The sequence below is a fragment of the Amblyomma mixtum genome, chromosome 2 (assembly GCF_055824585.1).
Source record: "Amblyomma mixtum isolate Tamu chromosome 2, ASM5582458v1, whole genome shotgun sequence".
NCBI classification, from domain to species: Eukaryota; Metazoa; Arthropoda; class Arachnida; order Ixodida; family Ixodidae; genus Amblyomma; species Amblyomma mixtum.
Genome location: NC_143013.1, coordinates 43,570,325 through 43,588,932, shown reverse-complemented (window position 1 = coordinate 43,588,932; position 18,608 = coordinate 43,570,325). Strand labels below are relative to the sequence as shown.

At 44.6% G+C, this 18,608-nt stretch overlaps 1 protein-coding gene across 5 annotated transcripts in view; it reads left to right on the top strand.

Annotated features, from left to right (window-relative positions):
• Positions 1-18,608, top strand: part of LOC149359157 (uncharacterized) — a 90,217-nt gene that overhangs the window by 56,661 nt on the left and 14,948 nt on the right. For 3 of the 5 annotated variants that reach the window (XM_089571401.1, XM_089571399.1, XM_089571400.1), the window contains exons 2-15: positions 6,727-6,792; positions 8,354-8,448; positions 8,998-9,096; positions 10,264-10,348; positions 10,510-10,589; positions 10,715-10,798; positions 10,920-10,985; positions 11,136-11,193; positions 11,276-11,362; positions 11,928-12,004; positions 12,495-12,599; positions 15,493-15,634; positions 16,192-16,333; positions 18,142-18,413. In XM_089571401.1, coding sequence (XP_089427527.1) covers positions 6,727-6,792; positions 8,354-8,448; positions 8,998-9,096; positions 10,264-10,348; positions 10,510-10,589; positions 10,715-10,798; positions 10,920-10,985; positions 11,136-11,193; positions 11,276-11,362; positions 11,928-12,004; positions 12,495-12,599; positions 15,493-15,634; positions 16,192-16,333; positions 18,142-18,413 — 1,458 coding nt within the window. Of the gene's footprint in view, positions 1-3,142; positions 3,517-6,726; positions 6,793-8,353; positions 8,449-8,997; positions 9,097-10,263; positions 10,349-10,509; positions 10,590-10,714; positions 10,799-10,919; positions 10,986-11,135; positions 11,194-11,275; positions 11,363-11,927; positions 12,005-12,494; positions 12,600-15,492; positions 15,635-16,191; positions 16,334-18,141; positions 18,414-18,608 lie in introns of those variants that run through there. The other 2 variants (XM_089571398.1, XM_089571402.1) reach the window with 2 other exon arrangements.

Genomic DNA, 18,608 nt, shown 5'->3' with positions numbered 1-18,608 from the left:
ATGTAACTGTCGCTTTAAAGGAAAAACAGAAAGAAAGCAAGAAACTGCCGCGCAGTCCAGGAAGAAGAGCAGGTGTGTGTCGGATAATATAGGTGAGCTTTTTATATCTCGTTGAATGGCCGTGTACTGCCGAAAGGGGGCGGCGGTGCAAAAGCTGCGAAATGCGACAAAAATAATTCGAGGCAGCGCTCCCTGCCAGCTGCTTTTATACAGAGCTACGCACCGTGCGTAAGAAAAGCTGGGCGGATGGCGGGGCAGTGCTGCACTATAGTTGAACGGATCTGCTGAGCCTGTAATATACTGCGTTTCTCTCTGCAGTATTTACGAGCTTCGAGCGTAGGAGGTCCCGCCCACGGTTGGAATCTAATTGTATCACTGTGTTGCGAACAGAAATTTTTACACTGCCCCCCCCCCCCCCCCCCCCCCCCCCCCTCCCACTTACCTCAATAACCCTCTCAATGGCCTGCTCACTCCGCTTATCTTTTTTCGTTGTGCGGATGATGATTTTAATGCTTATTAAAAAAATTAAAAGTACAAAAGTAGCCCAAAGTAATTCGGAGTTTTTCGCTTCAGTGCCTCGCCCGTCTGTAGACCTAAAGTTGTTTTCGAAGGCGTTAAAAACCGCGCGCAGTGGTGTATTATTAGCCTTATCCTGCGGTTCTTTCCGGCAACCGTGGCGGCGACGGGCTCGCGTGCGAACGCTCTTCTTGGCGCCGTCGAAAGGCGACAAGACGCAAAAGGAGGAAAAACAAAAAAAGGGGGGCACGCTTGCGTAACCTTGAACGCCGACGAACGAATGGGCCCGGGGCACTCCGGGGTTTCGCTGGGGGAAAAAGCGTTTTGAGTCCGCGCGTGGTGCCGTTTAAAAACGGGCTGCCCCGGAGTCGAAAATAACGGGCTTGTTGTGCGCCGCCCCCGCACGCGCGCCTCGTGCGAGGCGAGACGTAGGTGTGACGGTTGACAACGACCGCGGGTGAGGCGCAGTTCCTTCGGTGAGCACCGTTTGTTGATGCTGGCACGACCACGGCCAAAAGAGCCGTCCACGTTTCACCATGCAACTCTTCGCGCTTCGAGGCTTTCCGCGGGCCTTCCAGACGGTGCCCCTGGCAACGACGTCCTCGCCACGTCCGGACGTCGTCGTGGACGTCCACAGTCTGGCCCACGCTCAACGCGTGCATTCCTTAACTCCTTGTTTTTATTAACACGAAAAAGAAAAAAAATGCAGTGACTTCGCGGCCTCAAACATAGCACGTGCTCATTTAAAAAACGCAAGTGTTGGACTGGGAAAGGGAGGAATGTTTTTCATGCTGCGATTCATCGTGATATTTAGCTGTAATTTTCTACTTCTGTCTGTGGTCCTAAATCAGATGGCGTAGCAACGAAAAGTTGAAGAACTTTGCGTTTAATAATGTTGTGACGGATGGAACTTACTGCCACAAAAGTGTTTGAAATCTGAAGCGAAGCGCATTATATATAGATATAAATCGTTTAATTAGCTGTTGTATGCTTGTTGGTCAACCGCGCTGATGAGATTTTCTTTGTCTACATCGCCAGTATTCAAATAGTGACCTCAATGCGGTTGAGAAAACTGCAATCACTTGACTTGTGATACAGAGGCGTAGGACGGTAGCATCTGCATACTGAGGCCTTGATGCACTTGAGATCGCGCGGGTTCACTTGATGCGCGATGCACTGGAGATCCACAGTATAAATCACCGCACATTACTTGGACGCTCATTAGATATTTTCACTGGGCATTTGATACCTCCTCGTCTTCTAAGCATCTACGTACCTACAACACCAAAATTAACGTTCCAGTCCCAGCTCTAGTATATATGTCGATGTTCCAGCTCGACGCATGCGTGATATTTACAGATTTCTAGCACAGTGGAGAGACGGGCAGTATGAGTGACTGTGAAGTGAATGTGATTGAATCTACAGAAATTCAAAAGATCAAATCGTAATTTGACACAGTTGGGTGTGCAAAAAGCGCACAGACTATAAGAGAACCTCTTGTGTACGAATAGTTTGGCTGCATTTTCCATTCATTTTAATTGCTGTTCGAATATAGAATCGTACATAAGCGTACCACCATACAAATTTCCAGCATCACATCTTCGAAGAACACAATGATACCGTACAGTAAGCAGTGCGCGCACGCACCTCTTACCGCACAGGAAGATTCAGCGGTGCTTCGCATCGTCCACGATGCATTACAAGGTGTTTTTGCAGAGCCCACCAGAAATGCTACAAATAGGCTTTTTGGTCAGAAGCCAGAATGCAACTCTGATAGTAATCTTTCGAACTGTTACAGTTAGGCGCCTGGTTGCGATTTGTAGAGGTCTGTAGCTGGACTGGCTGTTAGGATTAGCCGTATCAGTTTTTAGAATTTCGAAAACGCGATAATGTTGGGCGCTACGCGGTGCATGCAGCTGTGGCCAACGTTTATAGATATAAACGTTGGCTGTGGCCATCCCGGGGCATAAAACGAAAAAATTGGCGGTGGTTTAGCTCGGCTATGCCTGGATATACGTAGCCTGGCATCAAACCAAAGAAGGGCGCGCATTTAACCAACACACTATGAGCGTGCAACCTGCTGATTTGTTTTCGCAGTCGTTTTATCGTGAACGATACGAAGCATGGCAGCGGCGTAACCAACAAACGTGCTCGTCAGTCGTCGAACTACGAATGCCCGCCGCTGGCTGCATCGCTCAATTTAAAGCCGGCAAGGAAACTTCGAGATAACAGGTCAAAATCAACTATAGTAATTTGGAAAAACTTAGATGCAGTTCTTCATGGCTTTGATCAATCGAGATTAGTCCGGTGGCTTCTCGCGTCACGAACAAAAATGATAACGGCCCGTTCCTGTGGCTTTGAGCGCGAACGAACGGACACTGCAACGCACGACCTCCTCTATAAACTACAACGATACGTGGCAGTGTTAAAGCGCTACATAATTATCGACGAGCGGAAATTGCTGAGTCACGCTTCCACGCCCAACTACGATAGGCAGAGTGCGGGATTGTTTGCTCAAATGATTCCTTGCTTTTGCTGGTGCAAGTGCCGGGGAAAAATTAGAGGGCGAGGGGCGATATCACAGCGTCTAAGGGGCCAACCGCGTGGTCTGGCCTCTGCATAGCACGTTTCTTTCTTTTATTTTCACCTCGCCTTGCCTGCGGTTGACGGGAAGTGTCAGGCCGGAGGTGGCGGAAGCATGTGCTTCCGCCGGACGCGGGCGCATTCGTTTCCGCGTGCGGCCGCTGTCGTCTCTACGCAGCGCGTTGTTACCCTCCACCCGTTGCGATTCACTTCTTCACGGCGTTTCTTTTTACCCGTCTCTTTTTGAGCGGGGGTGGCTTCTCTACTGAGTGTTTGTGCCGAGCGACAGCGTGTCGTGAAACTTTCTTGTCTGCGAGTGCGAAAACCCTTGGATGAGCCGAGATGCGGCGGTGGCCCTCGATACGATCTATGTATGGTTCCACGCTGAGCCTGTTCGAAGACTCGTCGAAGTACCGCGTGAGTTTGAGCCGCGTGGCGGTTTCGCCTTCGAGCTGGCGCGCGCGCTTGTTCAGCCCAAGGCTATTCAAGGTTTGTCTCAGGCGGGTCCGCGCGTCATCGTCCGTGGTTCATTTCTCGACGATCTGCGCCTGCACGCCTGAGCGCTTGTCCACGTCCTGTGTACTTGCTCCTTTGAGTACCTGCTCTTGTATCCGTTGTGGGCCATGGAAGGATGCCATCTCGCCCAACTTGCTCTACTTCCGGGTTACCTTTTCTTTTATTTTTACTTGTGTCTTCCTTTGTTTTCTTTTTGTTTGTTGAAAGCCGATGCTTCACTTCTCGGTCAGTTAAAGGGACCCTGAAATGATTTCTTCAATCATATTTTATTGCAACAACTCTGTAGAGGTGGTCTCTGCGAGTATTCTAGTCTGATTCAGAAAGCTGCGTGTGGAACCAATAATTTACAAACAATTTTTCAAATTAGCCGCTCACAGCCGATCAGGGCGACACCTCACCGCGCGTTTTTACCCGCCCCTACCACTTGACGTAAACTGGGCAGCCTTGGCCATGGACTGGGCGACCCTTCTCATTGGCTCTGCCCATTGACGTCACGCGCAATTTTTGCAACATTTCATTTGAAACTGAGCACTGATGCTCCTTGAAATATTATTTTATTGGTTGCTTATTATTTTCTAAAAACATACGTATACAGAGGTAAGAATCCAGCGCATTTCTTGAAATTAATGTGGCACTTCCGGTAAAGAAGGAAATCCGTCTGCTCACAAAAGCATGTGTTTTCGTCAAATCTCGGCGCCCGCCTTTGCGAGTTTCCTAGCTGCGCCGACGAGTCGCTGCTATAGTGTACTATAATTATATATATCGCTGCTGTGGTCGCCCTGTGGGTCTCGGTATGGCGTGTACTGAAAGGCTCGAAGCCCATCTCAGCGGTGGCTGCACGCAGCAGCGCTTCGAGCTCCGGATCCATGCTGTTCGAGCAGCAATCAGGAGACAGATGTGCGAAAACTTGGACGGCGCGGCACCGATCGTCATCAGAAAGACTGCCAGCTATACTCGAGCAGCGACAAAGCATGCCTGCTTATGTTGGGAGCTTTCGGCAACGGCACCGCTCGCGGGCTCTCCGAGCGACGAGCTCTGCTGCTGCCTGGCTGTCGTGGTCGTCGCTAGGCCTATAGCTCGTTTCGCGTCGAAGAGGCAGCGGCCGGCGCTTCGGAAGTCGCCTGAGCTATAATAAAAGGCTTACTCTACACATCGCTTTACAGTCAACAGCATCATCTCACAATAAAGTAATAGTATGGTCACTTTCCGCGACGCCTTCAGCCGCGAAGCGAGCGGGCGCCAGGCGAGCCGGACCCCAACGTCAGGCCAGCGGCAGCTGCAAGGCGGTTGTGGCCAGAAATTTGCTCGTATCACAGTTGTTACCTTTACCAGCAGCTCAGTATTGGTCAGCGATCCTCAAAAAGGACACATTTTTCACATTTCTTGGCCTAGGGTTTATTATTTGCGTCAAGAACACTCTTTAGCTCATTTTTTTATGACGCCGGCAGACCTGATCCAGGCCGGTCGGCCGGCCGGCATGCTCGGCGTACTTGACATTCGCACAAGGAAATACAAAACAGCCATTCTACCAGAGATGATGCTTTCTAGATTCGAGCAACGACAACATGTCTGTTAAAAAGTGGATCTTTCGGCAACGACACCGACTGCGGCAACGCCGGGCGACGAACTGCGCGCTGGTCCCAGGCTGCCCTAGTCGTCGCTAGGCCTAATGGTTTCGCATCGCTGACGGCGCTTCGGAAGTCGCTTGCGCTATATCAAAAGACCTACTCTTCACATCGCTTTACTGCGAACTCGTCCCATAATAGAATATATATTCGATTTCCACGACGCCTTCAGCAACGGAGCTAGCAGGCGGCAGGCGAAGCGCCGCAGCAGCGCCAAAGCGGCTATAGAATAAAATTTGCTAGTATCGCATTCATCACTTGTACGATCAGCTCGGTATTGGCCAACGACCGTCAGAAGTGATGCATTTTTGACATGCATCTATCCCAGGGCTTGCTATAAACGTGACAAACAATACTAGCGCGTTTTTCACTCGCCGGCGGCCGGCGTCAAGGCTGGCAGGCCGGCCCGGTGTGGCTCGGCCCCGAGCGCCCTGAGGAGCGCGCTGTACGTCATTACGACGCTGCCGCTCTCCGTGCTCGCTTTCGCTCCCGCTTCCCGTCGTTGCGTCTGCCGCGCGCGGCTTGTCGTTGACATCTAGCAAGTTGCACGCAGGCGACGAGCTGCGATCGGACGTTGCGACGCCGTTCGCAACAGCGCACCGCAGTGAATCGCACTCACTTTCGCACATGTGTCTGCGACCACCGGAAGTAAACAAGCAGAGCGCCATTGCCTGACGTATGCATGGGCGGAGCATCGGCCCGTCTTTTCTTTTTTTTTTCGGAGCGAGCCCCGCGTGTGTGAGTTGAGGGTGGTATGTGGGGGAGAGGAGGAACATCATTTTTAATCGGCGATATCTTCGGTGTTGATGGAGTTCGCTTAACAATTTTTGCGGTGCGGCGACAAGTGATGGAATACCGATCTCTCGTGGGCTTTTGCTAACCTTGGCAAAGAGCTTTTCAGGGTCCCTTTAAGCACTCACCCATGCCCGCCATTCTTTTTTCTTTTTTGAATGCCTGAGGTAACACCTTGGGAGGGCCATCGTGTTGTTCGAACCACTGTGAAAAATCAGCACAAGAAAGGACCCATCACTTCCACTGCAGCACATTAATGCACTATCTTAACATTCAGAACATGGCATCTACAAACATTGGCATTGATGCCATTTCAGCAGTGCATATTTAACCCCCTGTGTGGGCCGCTGTACATTTCAATCCAGAGAAACCTCTTGAATGTTTGGTTAAAAATATGACCATTCTTCGGGCTGCAACAGCCTGCATTTATTGTGTGTACTTTCTTTTGAGGATCCAGTAACTACCTCGTACATATATTGGGTTCAGCTCCTTCTAGCTAATTAAAGGCTCAAACTATTATTAATCTGGCTTGGAGGAACCACATCAAGTGCATGCTACTTTTCAGTTGGGATGCTTATCAGTTTTTCAGACGGAACTTTGTTGTGGAATCCCACTTCATGGCTGTCCATTGCATTCAGTGAAAAGATTTGTCCATCTCACTGCACCTGTTCTTCTTTTTTTTTTGGCTGCGCAGATGAGCGATGGGCGGCGGAGTCAAGTGGTCCTCCTGGATGAGCGTCGCCTTGACATTCTCATTCAGGTAACATATGCAAGCATCTTTTTGCCCCTTTTATATCGCTTTTCAGAGTTTATCACTACTAGCTTCTGTTTAGGAACGGGAAGTCAAGACATCATTAGCCCATACATGAGTCTGTGCTACAGTCCTCTTTCTCTCATAAGAGTGATTGTTTGGGCTAGTGGGTAATTCACATGAGGACCCATAGTGCAAAAAGCAGGGACAAGACTGGATAAAAGCGATATGCTCTGTCTTGTCGCTGCTTTCTGCGCGTTGGAACCTCTTTCTCTCATTTAGCCTTTCTTGAAGCAGATCGTTCAGGCTTGTCTTGCACTGAATTTCTGCATGGTTACAAAGCGCAGCATTGACCTGTGGAAGTAAATTTATGAATTTACTTGTGGGCTGCCGCTACCTTTTAATGAGCTTTTTTTTTTTTTGACAGGAGGTTGCATCACAATGCACAGAGGCAAAAGGTTGTAGTTGATGGTGTGCCCCTTTCTCCCCTTTATGTCTGCCGTGCCTCTGTGTATTTGGTAGTATTCCAGATTCAAGTCATTAGAATGGTATTGGATAACTTGATGTTTTTTCTTGGATTGGGACGATGCTGTGATGAAATTGTGCACTGCAACCCGGTAATGCTTGTGCAAGCAGAGCAGACTGATAAACTGATAATTAAGCCTCTACATATTTCATTTTCTTAAATTTTGCTTAATCTGTTCACAGTATTAGGAGAAATTGGAAGAGTTGATAAACAAGCCTAGTATGTTTGATGAAGGTATGAATTTATTGCTCCTATACTTAGTTAAGCTGAGTGCTGACATGTAATTCCTCAAGTGTGTAGCTCAACATGGTCGTGTAGTTGCTTTGTGAATATGATGTACATTGCAGGACCTTTTTGTGTGGGAACATTAATCGCACTGGTTGCTTACTATGGCTGATTGTAAAGATGTGAAAAATTTTACAAGTTCATTTCATAAGATTTGTAAGTTATACCATAGTCCTTCAATGCTTGTTATATTTATGTTTTATTCTGGCCTACTAGAGCATTTCAAGATCTAAGTACACCACATGAATTCACAATTCTTGCCTAGGAAGCAGTTTAAAGTATCGCATAAAGAGATGACAGAGCTGGTGGGCATCTGTGTGAGTAAGCAGTGAAAAGTAGCACTTGTAGCTACTAAATATGGCAGTCCATAACATTGTACTATTAGTTTCTTCTTATCCTTTCAATCATTATGTGGCTACTTTTTTATGGTATTCATTGTAATTTATATTCAGCCTCTAGTAATTTTCGTCCTACATTTGCATATGGAGAGCTTTTCTTGCTTCAGATGTCTGCCGTTCAGACCTACTGCTTATTACTAATTCTAGTCCTTTTTTAATTCTTTATTCCTGACATAGTCTATATAGCTCTGAATATGTTTTTGACTACCAGTTTAACTCTTTGATGTACCCGCAAAGTATTTCATGACTCTCCTGGATGAGTTTATCGAGAAAACCTCAGAAGATTAATAGAGATCATTTTCTTTACAGTTCTGGGCTGCCATTCTGAGTGGAGTAATTTTTATTATCGTCATTTTTGCAGCCAAGGCTCTATGCCTGCGATCTCCTTGATATGGTGGCTTCTCATTTCAACCTCAAAGAGAAGGAGTACTTTGGCTTGGCATTTCTGGATGAAACGTAAGTATACGCTTTTTGGAAGAAGAAAAGCAGAATCTGTAAAAGGCAAACATTCTTCTTGTCTACACCTGTGTGCAAGGAAATGTGGAAGTAAGAAAGGAAGAAGGCTATTGTAAATTCACTATGCATTGCACCATGCTGAAGTCTTGCGTTGATGTCATTTTCAGTGGCACACATTAATTTAGCTGGGACTGTGATGAAATAGTTAGGTATGAAAATAAAGAATGTTAAGTTTGTTTTTGTGCCATTTCTTTGTTTTGACAATGAGTTACATGATGTGGCATTGCACTGTACATATGTGTGATGTTGTAGCAGTAGTGTGGCAGCAGCAGATTTTTGGTATTTGTTACTTATGCCTTGCTCATGTGGTTCACTCATTGATATTGTGAAAAACATAGTTTCTGTATCAAAAGGAAGGACTCTGTTGTCCAAGCAGGACGCGCTGTTTTCTTTTCTTTTTTTTCGGTTTTCCTTTAGGTTAGGGTGTCAGCAATTTGGCACAATGAAAATTAAATTTTGGGACTTGTCAATGTGTCCCTTTTGTTTCAGGGGCCACTACCATTGGCTTCAGCTCGACAAGAGGGTTCTCGAACACGACCTGCCCAAGAAGTCGTCTCAGGGTTCCTTGGTGCTCTACTTTCTGGTCAAGTAAGCCTAAATGCAGACTTGACTGCTTGTTCCAGAAAAATCTTTTAGTGGGGCTCAGTGGCGCTCTTGTTTTCATTAATGTTGTGGAATGTGGGAATCACAATTTTCTTGTAGCCTGGGCACACAGCTCAAAATGACAGCTGCACTTCCGTGTTCTCATTTTAATTTTAGTTCAGTTAATCTTCGAAGTGGAATGCAGGTGTTAATGTACAGGGTCCGTCAAAAGTTCCAAGGCCACAGGGTTTGCTTTTGAGCAGCATAGTCGGGCTGTTGAGATACCCTCGAAGCTCAAAATATCTGTAGAGAATATAAGGATCGTTCTACCATCTGAGAACCTCGATAGCTCTATCGGAATCTTAAGGGCCAGGATGTACCGATGAAAAGCGGACCATGTGGCCTGGGAACTTTTGACGGACCCTGTACATATCACCAGAGGTGCCATGGCACAGAACTGCCCTAGGGCGTGTTATGATTGACGAAAACAAGTTGGGGCGAAACCGTAGGATGTTAGTGAATGCAACACAGTGGAAAAACATCCACAGTGCTAGTAAAAGCTGATGAGAGATAAAATTAAAACTATTGTAAAGCTATACAAAAGCAAGGGGTACAAAGCATGCATGTGCTACTATACACATAAGCGCCAGAAATGCAACAGAGCCTTTTCGGTTCGGAGAAGTGTTAGTAAATGAGAAAGCAGTGTGGTAGGGAGGGCATCAGCATAGAAGTGCAATACGGGGGAAAAAAAAGAAATAGCTTTGCATTTGGCTCACACAGAGATGTCCATGCCAGGACAGTATTAATTTTTGATATCAGAATGCATGCTGGCACTTTGACAGAAGGTGCACAGAGCTGTACCAAATCGCAGTAGACGCCGAGTTTATATTCGCCATACAGTTACTTCCCAGGCTTCAGTTTGACTGTTGTTTATCAATGTCAGCTGAGTGCTATTTTGATTCATAATTTATCAAGTTTTACATTGAATTAAGGGTAACTTCGACTCATAAATGCTGAGCAGATTTTCGGACTGTCTTATTTCAGGAATTACTGGCTTGACAGGTTCATGAATAAAAGAAGTGGTAGGCTTATATGTGTAATGGGTGGCCAGATATTAAGGCATTTTGATTTATGAATGTAAAGCTAGGGAAATGTTATGTTTCATTGTTTCAGGTACTATGTGGAAAGCATTTCTTTGCTGAAAGATAGTGCCACAGTAGAAGCACTTTACCTTCAGTGCAAATCACTCATTGCCAAGGTGAGTCTGGAAGCTTTTATCATTTGACGTTTGTTCCGACTGGCATGAGCCATTACAGCTGATGGAATGCTGTCTTATTGATGGAATGCTGTCTTATTGATGGAATGCTGTCTTATTGATGGAATGTTGTCTTATTGATGGAATGCTGTCTTATTGATCAGGGTGCATTGGAAGCGGATTCTGAAACAGTGTTCCAACTTGCTGCTCTAGTCCTTCAAGCAACACATGGAAACTATGTTGAGTAAGTGCTTGGACCAGTGTGCTCTCTCTGTCTGGTAATCTTCTTAACCGTAATTTTGCCAGCTAAGTCTCTTCTGTTGCCCTGTGATCTTTGTAGGCTAAATGACACTCTCTCTCACTTTGCAGTGATCAAACCACAAAAATGCATCTCAAGAAGCTTCCTGTTCTTCCTACCAGCACACTCAAAGCACATCCGTCCATTTCCTACTGGTAAGAGGAGTACAGTGGCTTGATTATATTACCTATTAACCCAAAGTTCATTGTTTTGAATTCACTAGTTATTGAATGTGGTGTAGGGCAGTATTATAATTGTCCTGTGCTTTACTTTCAGTGAAGGGAAAGTCATTGAACATTACCAGCAGCTTGTAGGGCGCTCAAGAGGTTCTGCGATTATTGAGTGAGTTTTCTTTTCTTTTTTTTTTTAAACTTTATTAGTGGATGCACTGGCATTGGCAGACCTGTCCTGCTTTCCAAATTTTAATTTGCTGCCTTGGTTGTCACTGTGCTATGCAGGTGGCGGCTGTACTAACTGTGAGTCATTTTTCAGATACATGAACCTTGTAGAAAACCTGTCCACATACGGCATTCATTTTTACGAGGTTAAGGTGAGTTCCGCACAGTACGGCTAGCCATTCTGAACGAGAGTTTGTGGTTGAGACAGCGTCACCCTCTTGTGTTCTGACGCAGGACAAGGGAGGCATTCCCTGGTGGATAGGCCTGAGTTGCAAGGGGGTCAGCCAGTATGATTACAACGACAAGAAGACGCCACGAAAGGTGCGTTGCAAAAACCACTAATTCATTGTTGTTGTATTCGTTCTTTAAATATTGGAATGTTCAGTGGCAGCATTCTACTCATTTTGGAGGGGTGAATCAGCGGAATTTATGAATGAGATGTGCACTTTGGAGCAGAACTTGAAACTAAGTTAGACTGAGAAAGGTACCGAGCGACAGCATCGAACTTACTACCTGTGCATTGAATGTTTGAGATGCTGAGGTGCTGTTATGCTGACTCTGTAGTGGTGGCATACACATACATAATACGTGTTTTTATTGCTAACATCGAATGGTCTTAGGCTACCCACAGAAAAGTTATCTTGACCAGCAGAAAATATTAAGTTACTGCTTCAGTTTTCTTTATATCATATCGCGTGGTAGCAAGATACGTGCTGCAAAAATTTTGTCTTAGTCAACTCCTAGAGGTGAGAGGTGTAGACAGCTTCGTTTTTTCCTTTCTTATATGAGTTGTGCCATGTTTCCTCAAAGCTGTCATCATCTTTCACCGTTATTTTCATTCAGTTAATTCTTTTTAATTCGTTTGAATTTTTTTTTTATGTGACAGTTCTTTCAGTGGAAACTCCTGGAGAACCTTTACTTTCGAGACAAGAAATTTTCAATTGAAGTCCACAACCCCCGGAGGTAGGCATTGAACCGCAGTCATTTCTTTGGGAGCGAAAATTTGGCTGTGAGATAATTTTTAGCACACTGCATTTGCTGTACGTTTTTTTACAGATATCTTTAACAGATATTTCATTTGTGTCATTTTGGCAAAAAAAATTAAGCGAATGTTGGCTAGATATCTAGTGCATGTCTTTGTTTTTATTCATCGAAGATAGCTACTGATATACCATTATCATTTCACAGGCGTTTCAGCATTTCATGTTTTTCGCAAAGAACAATACCTTTTAGTAGCTTTCCGCCATTGAACTGAACAGCCAGGAACTGGTTCATTTTTCTCTTCTTTTTTTCTGGTGGTGGAGAAAGCATCCTAGCAAAACAGTGATCAGATAGGTCGCATGCTCCATTCTAGTAATTTGCATGTATGCACGAGCGTAGCCCTGAGCTTCCAAACACAATGCCTTAATTTAGCTGACCCCTCCCTATTTCGCCGCTCCTGTTTTTCCTGTAGAGTGGTCCATGCCCTGAGCAGTTTCAATGTGTACGAGGATGTGATAGAGGCGCCCCCTGAAGGGTTTGACCCCCTGGCTGATGCCATTAGTGACTCCACAACCCAGTAAGTGCTCTCACGCCTTTGTTATGCGACATCTCGGCTCCTACATTTCCCCTTTACATTCCCCCGTTTAGCAGGATTCCACCTGCTATGACAAACATGAGAAATAATTTTCTTTTGGGGGGCAAAATTCTGAAGCAATCATTGTCGGGGAGGTGACCCCCAGTACACACTTGGCAGTAGGATTACAACTGAATGTGGTAAAAGCTAGATGCAGGTTGACTAATTCCATGTCAGTATTGCCTTGACCACGTGTAATCACTAAGAGCATTCACACAAATTGAAGAGAACAGTTTCCAATAAGCTTCTTTTCGCGCAGTGGAATATTCACTTTCCTTCGTATCATGGGTCATGGATGTTCATATCATGGATGTTTTGAAAGTGACCCTGCTGGCAAGAATAATGTTCCCGTTACCCTTGGCACCTGCTTGTCACACCTACGGTGACATTCTGCTGCCTTGGTTCGAGACTGAATGCAAATTCAGCTTGTGGAGTTGAATTTGTAGAGCCTACCGTTCTTGGTGGAGCACGCCAAGAGGAATGGCGCAGTGGATGTGAATGACCCTTGTTGCAGCAAGGCACAGTGCCAGACGTTAGTTCTGATGTGAGAATGAAAACATCGCTGAAAGTCAGCCTTTGAAATATTGCCCCTGCCTGCATTTTTTTAATGCTTAGGATCCATGGCATGGTTGTCAGGTACAGGTAAAGTTAAGCCTTGCAAAAAATGCCAACATTGCAATGAGTTCACCATATTCTGCCCCTTCTATTGTTTTCATCCCACATGCAAAAAGCCAAGCTCATGATGTAAACAGTTTGCTGGTTTGTGGAGTTGGCACTGCACTTTTATTACTCCCCTGGCTTCCCATTGATGGTAGAGAAGAAATTCTTAGCTAACAGCTACTGCAGCATCATATTCGAATGGCTCAGAATGCAGCCTGTTTGTCTGTATGTGAGTTATTCCTTCTGGACCTGATATATGCCCGTTGAGCAGTTTCTAGCAGGAATAACGGTTGCTTTAGGTGTTTCAGGTCTCAGCTTTATTAAATAAATTTCAATAATTCAAAACTACCGACAAAGTTATTGTACTAAAGGAGGTACCAAAGTTGAAGTTTTGTAGGATCTCCTGCTAAAGAATACAAGGAAATCAATGGATATAAGTTTGGCCGATGAGCTAAAGAAATGTACCAAGAAAATTGAAACTGCTAAAAAAAATCCAAAATTGAATTAATCATACGTTTATAAATAGTGGTTCATTTACATAATTAACCGAGGCATTTAATATGGAGGTAGAAAGAGGAAAAGCCAAGTGCAGATTATGGACTGAAGTTGAATGGTGCGGTTAAACAATCAAAGCATCTAGGCAACTTGTGGTGTCACCACCTAGAGATTTTTTTTTGCATTTGCAGCTACGAACGAATTTCAAAACTTGTAAGGTATCCATTTTTGCATATAAGATAAGTTAAGTAATTTAAGGGGGAATGAGGGTCTTGAAAACTTTTTTTTTATTTGTTAACATATCTTTCTGAAACTTAGCACCTGGGTGTATTATTTAATGCTGATTTCGAATATGCATTTAGATTTCAAATATCTCACCTGGAAGAAAATATATGGCAAAATAAAATATCCTAATTAGGTCATTTCTTACGGGCCTTTTTAGTAATTTATCAGTTAAAGATTTTTAAAGAATAAGCAGACATTTGCAAAGGCCCAAAGCACATCCTAAAGCTAACAGAATTTCTACAAACTAGTTTTGTTGATCATAAATAAACAACAAAGTTGGAAAGAAAAAATGACGTGACGGTAATTAGCCCACACTTCGCCTAATTGCTCATATATCATGTTTAAAGGAAAAAAGAAAGCTTTAGCATGTGCTGTGGGCCTTTGCAAATGTCTACTTATTCTTAAAAAATCATTCTTTAACTGATAAATTACTATAAAGGCCCGTAAGAAATTGCCTAATTTGAATGTTATTTTGCGATAAATTTTCTTCCAGGTGAGATATTTGAAATCAGCATTCTATGATACACCTGCGTGCTAAGTTTCCACAAGTTATGTCGAAAAATAAAAAACAAGTTTTCAAGACCCTCATCCCCCCTTAAGATATTTATTGTGCAGCATACTGGCTGAGTATGTACTTGATGTTTTTACCTCTTTATTTTCACTTCGCACATGTTTCACACTTGTGCCAGTGCACATCCTCGTCACATTTTGATGCATTCAACTGGCAGTGTTCATGAGGGAGGGAGTAAAATGTTTATTAAGAGGCCCTATTGCGTTGAGAGCCCTGGTTGGAAAGCACATGACCAAAATTGTACAGTTGTGGGAAAGCTGATGAGACGCGAAAGCTGAGAATGCAAAAAATGGGGGACAAAGTACATGGATCAGATAGCATAGGTCCAAACTTTCAGCTAGCGGTTTGATAGTCCCTTTCCTTGATTGAGTGATGCTGTGTTTGTGCTATTCTGTGACAACCAAGATTTGCAACCCCATGTAGCCGCCGCGGTGGCCCAGTGGCTATGGCGCTCTGCTGCTGACCCAAAAGACTCGGTTTCGATCCCGGCTACGGCAGTCAAATTTTGATGGAAGCAAAATTCAAGAGGCCCATGTACTGTGCGATGTCAATGCATATTAAAGTACCCCAGGTGGTCGAAATTTATGGAGCCCTCCACTATGGCGTCCCTTATAGCCCGAGTCGCTTTGGGGCGTTAAACCCCCCTAAAACCAAACCAAAACCCCATATGGCTTTCTCTAGTGCATATCTTTTCGCCCAACTTCTTTTTTTTGCACCTGTGTTGCTTTTCACAATTTTAGAGCGGCTTGAAGCACAGACTCAATGTAGTTTTCTTGCATTGCAGATCTTACAACACTGTTGTATTGCTTTACGATTGTGTTCCAGGGTATCTGTGAGCAGACGAACGTTTGGACCAGGCAATGTTACCGTGGTAGTCTGGTTTGCGGCCACACCGGCCTTGACGAAGAGCATCTGGTCAATGGCCATAGCACAACATCAGTTTTATTTGGACAACAATGTTGGGAAGGTAAGAGCACTTTTCCTGCAGAAGAAAAAAAAAAATTATTGCATTGCCGCATTTTGTGCAGGCAGCATTAAAGGGCTCATGTACATTGCTCGTTGCGTCGGAAATCCACTATGTTTTGTTGTTTCACTGGGTCTCTGTCACTCGTGAAGCTTTTCGGTCTTTGGTAGACATGTTTAAGCAGTGCTTAGAACATGACAGAGTGTGATACTGAAGGACGCATAATTTGCAGCATGCATGCATGGAACAGGAAACTCTGTTCATCATATATGCAACCTTGTCTTCATGCATTTTGCATGGCTGTGTGCCTGCATGAATATCACAAACTGCCTTTTCTCTTGGTAGCACTCTTCCATACTGCTGCAAAAACAGTTGGAATAAACAGTTGGCGCAATTCAGTTCAACTAATATTGGTTTTAATATTGAGGTTGTATTCGTCATGCATCCCAAGGAAACTGCTTTATGCAGCTGTCACTGTGGACGTTAGACTTTTTTCATTGCTTTCCTTTGTGTAGAAGCATCCAGTCTTTTTGCAGCAGTGCATCTTATTTCATTTCTAGCGGAAAATTGAAGACGACGGCTGTCTGGAGAAGTTTGCTGCCGAGCTTTCCAAGAGTTCTCAGTCCTTGTCGTCAGCCAGCACAGGATCTAACCTGAGCCGAAGTGCGAGTTGCCACAGTCTACCTGCTATCAAGATTGAAGGTACTTGAACCACTGGAGAAAAAAATTTCTTTAACCCTTTAACTGCCAAGTTAATTCCTGAAAAAATGTATAGAAATCGACAAATTGTTTGGCGATTTTTGGCAGAAATGACCGTTGTCAGTCTTTAAATATTAACTAAAGGTGCAAAACACTTTTCATGGACAGATACCGCCCTCTAATATTGAAAATTGCAATGAACACGGTTGTCAGCCATAACTTGTCTTTGGTGGTGGGAGCAGTGTAACATCGGGATGGATGGATGGATTAGCGATTTTGGTGTAATCTCCCATGATGAGTACAGCTCGGGGCTGTACTCTACAGGTCAAAAAATTTAGTGGAGCAAAGGAATGACGATTACCAATTGAGCAGGCTGACAGTTCAGTATTTCGCATAATCTGTAGCTATTTTTGTGTGCAAAATATCTTGAGCGACAGTAACTGTGTTTTTCAGCAATTTTGCACATGTCGAAGAAACATAAGTGAGGCATTTGTAATCTTCAGTTCTCAATCAGTTACATAGTGCAGGGGCTGCAAGGCAAATGACTTGCAACTTATTCCCTGTTTGAAAATTTTTGTGTGCAGTATTCACATAACTGGTAGTAACAGCGAATGCTCTTTGTAGAAAAAGTGCAAAAGTGTTTAATTGCTAATACCTAATTTGTAATTGCCATTGTAATTCAAGGTGTTACACTGTGAAGCAACACAAAACTTTTCACAAGGTTATCGTTAATGTGCACTTATCTGCACCTTTTTCTTCATCTCTTTACAAATTAACCACATATTTTCACATAAATTGAGTTTTGGTTAAAACTTCGCATCATTTCCAAGTTGTACTTTTAGTGGTATAGTGAATGGTGCTCTTTTTAGGGACATCAGCTGCAGTTGTTGGCATGAATCCATGTCCCTTTCAGGCACAAATTATTGAGGATGGCCGAAATGTTAAAATTTTCAAATTTTATTGATTTCACAGAAAAAATTTCCATCCTCCCAGATGTCTAGTTATGCGGTTTCTGTCGAGACCTCATACCTCCATAGTGTGACTCAAAGCTGGTTCCATGGTCTCAATGCTTCTGACTCATTCATGTCATGAGAACTTGTTATATAAGCAGATCAGCACATTTTAGGCATTTTAAAACACTTACTTTTAAAAAAATGAAATGACTCGCTGGAGTCGTACCAGAGCTGCCATAAAATTTTTTACGTTAATTTTGCATGCCTGGCCTGAGATGGTTCTGCAGACAAGTTTACACAAGTTTACAATATATTCCCAACTGGCCCTGTTCTTGATTGGACTCACTTGCCTTTGCGACTAATCTGCATTGAGTTTTGCTGCCCCGCACCAAAAATTGATTGATTGATTAATAAACCCGTAGAATCATCAATCAATCAATTACTCAATCAATCAAGAAGTTTATTTTGCTGAAACCAAAAAGCATGTAGTTGCAGTGCAGGCTGCGAGTTCGGCTTTTGCTGAGCTAAAGGGCAGCGATTTACAGCTGTGTTTGCGAGATTTCTGAGGTAACCGCTGTCCTTTCACGCGCTTCGCTCAACGGCTTTTTCTTCCCGGCATTTTTTTGTTTTTTTACGGTGGTACTTCGTCTCTTTACATGTTCGCATTATACAGTGGATGTGCTTGCTTTTGAAGGTCCAGGAGTCGTTTCTCAGTGCGCGAAACATTTTGGCACTTTATTATGGGTCCCAGATATTTGAGCGAAGTGCCTTCTGTACAGGGATTTGACAGTGTTCAGGATGCCTGCATGCAGCTCCTGACTCTTCTCACTCTTTCCTCCTCTCCTGTCACCGCCCCAGACCAGACGGACCGTCCGCAGGTGAATGAAGAGGCGGAACGGGCCAAGCAGGAGATGCTGGCCGCGCTGAAGGCTCGCAAGGAGGCCCTCGAGGAGGCCCTGCGCAAGAAGGTGGAGGAGCTCAAGTCGGTGTGCCTCAAGGAGGGCGAGGTGACGGGCGAGCTTCCCCCCGAGATGCCGCTGGCACCGGGAGAGGCTCCGCCTCAGGTGCGGCGGCGAGTGGGTACAGCCTTCATTCTGGACGACCAGCTGCTCTCCAAGGCCAAGAGCAAGGTGGGTGCAACACTGGGTGTATATACCTATATGCACACTGTTGCACGCGACTTTTCTTGGGGTTTGAAATGGGGTCCTGGGGAACAAGTTCATGGACTAGTGTGTAGCTCCTGCTTGAAGGGCAACTGAGGACAAATTGCAGAAGCTAGAAAGGGCCGGAAAAGTGAAATACAGGTGTCGCCACCACCAGCCGAT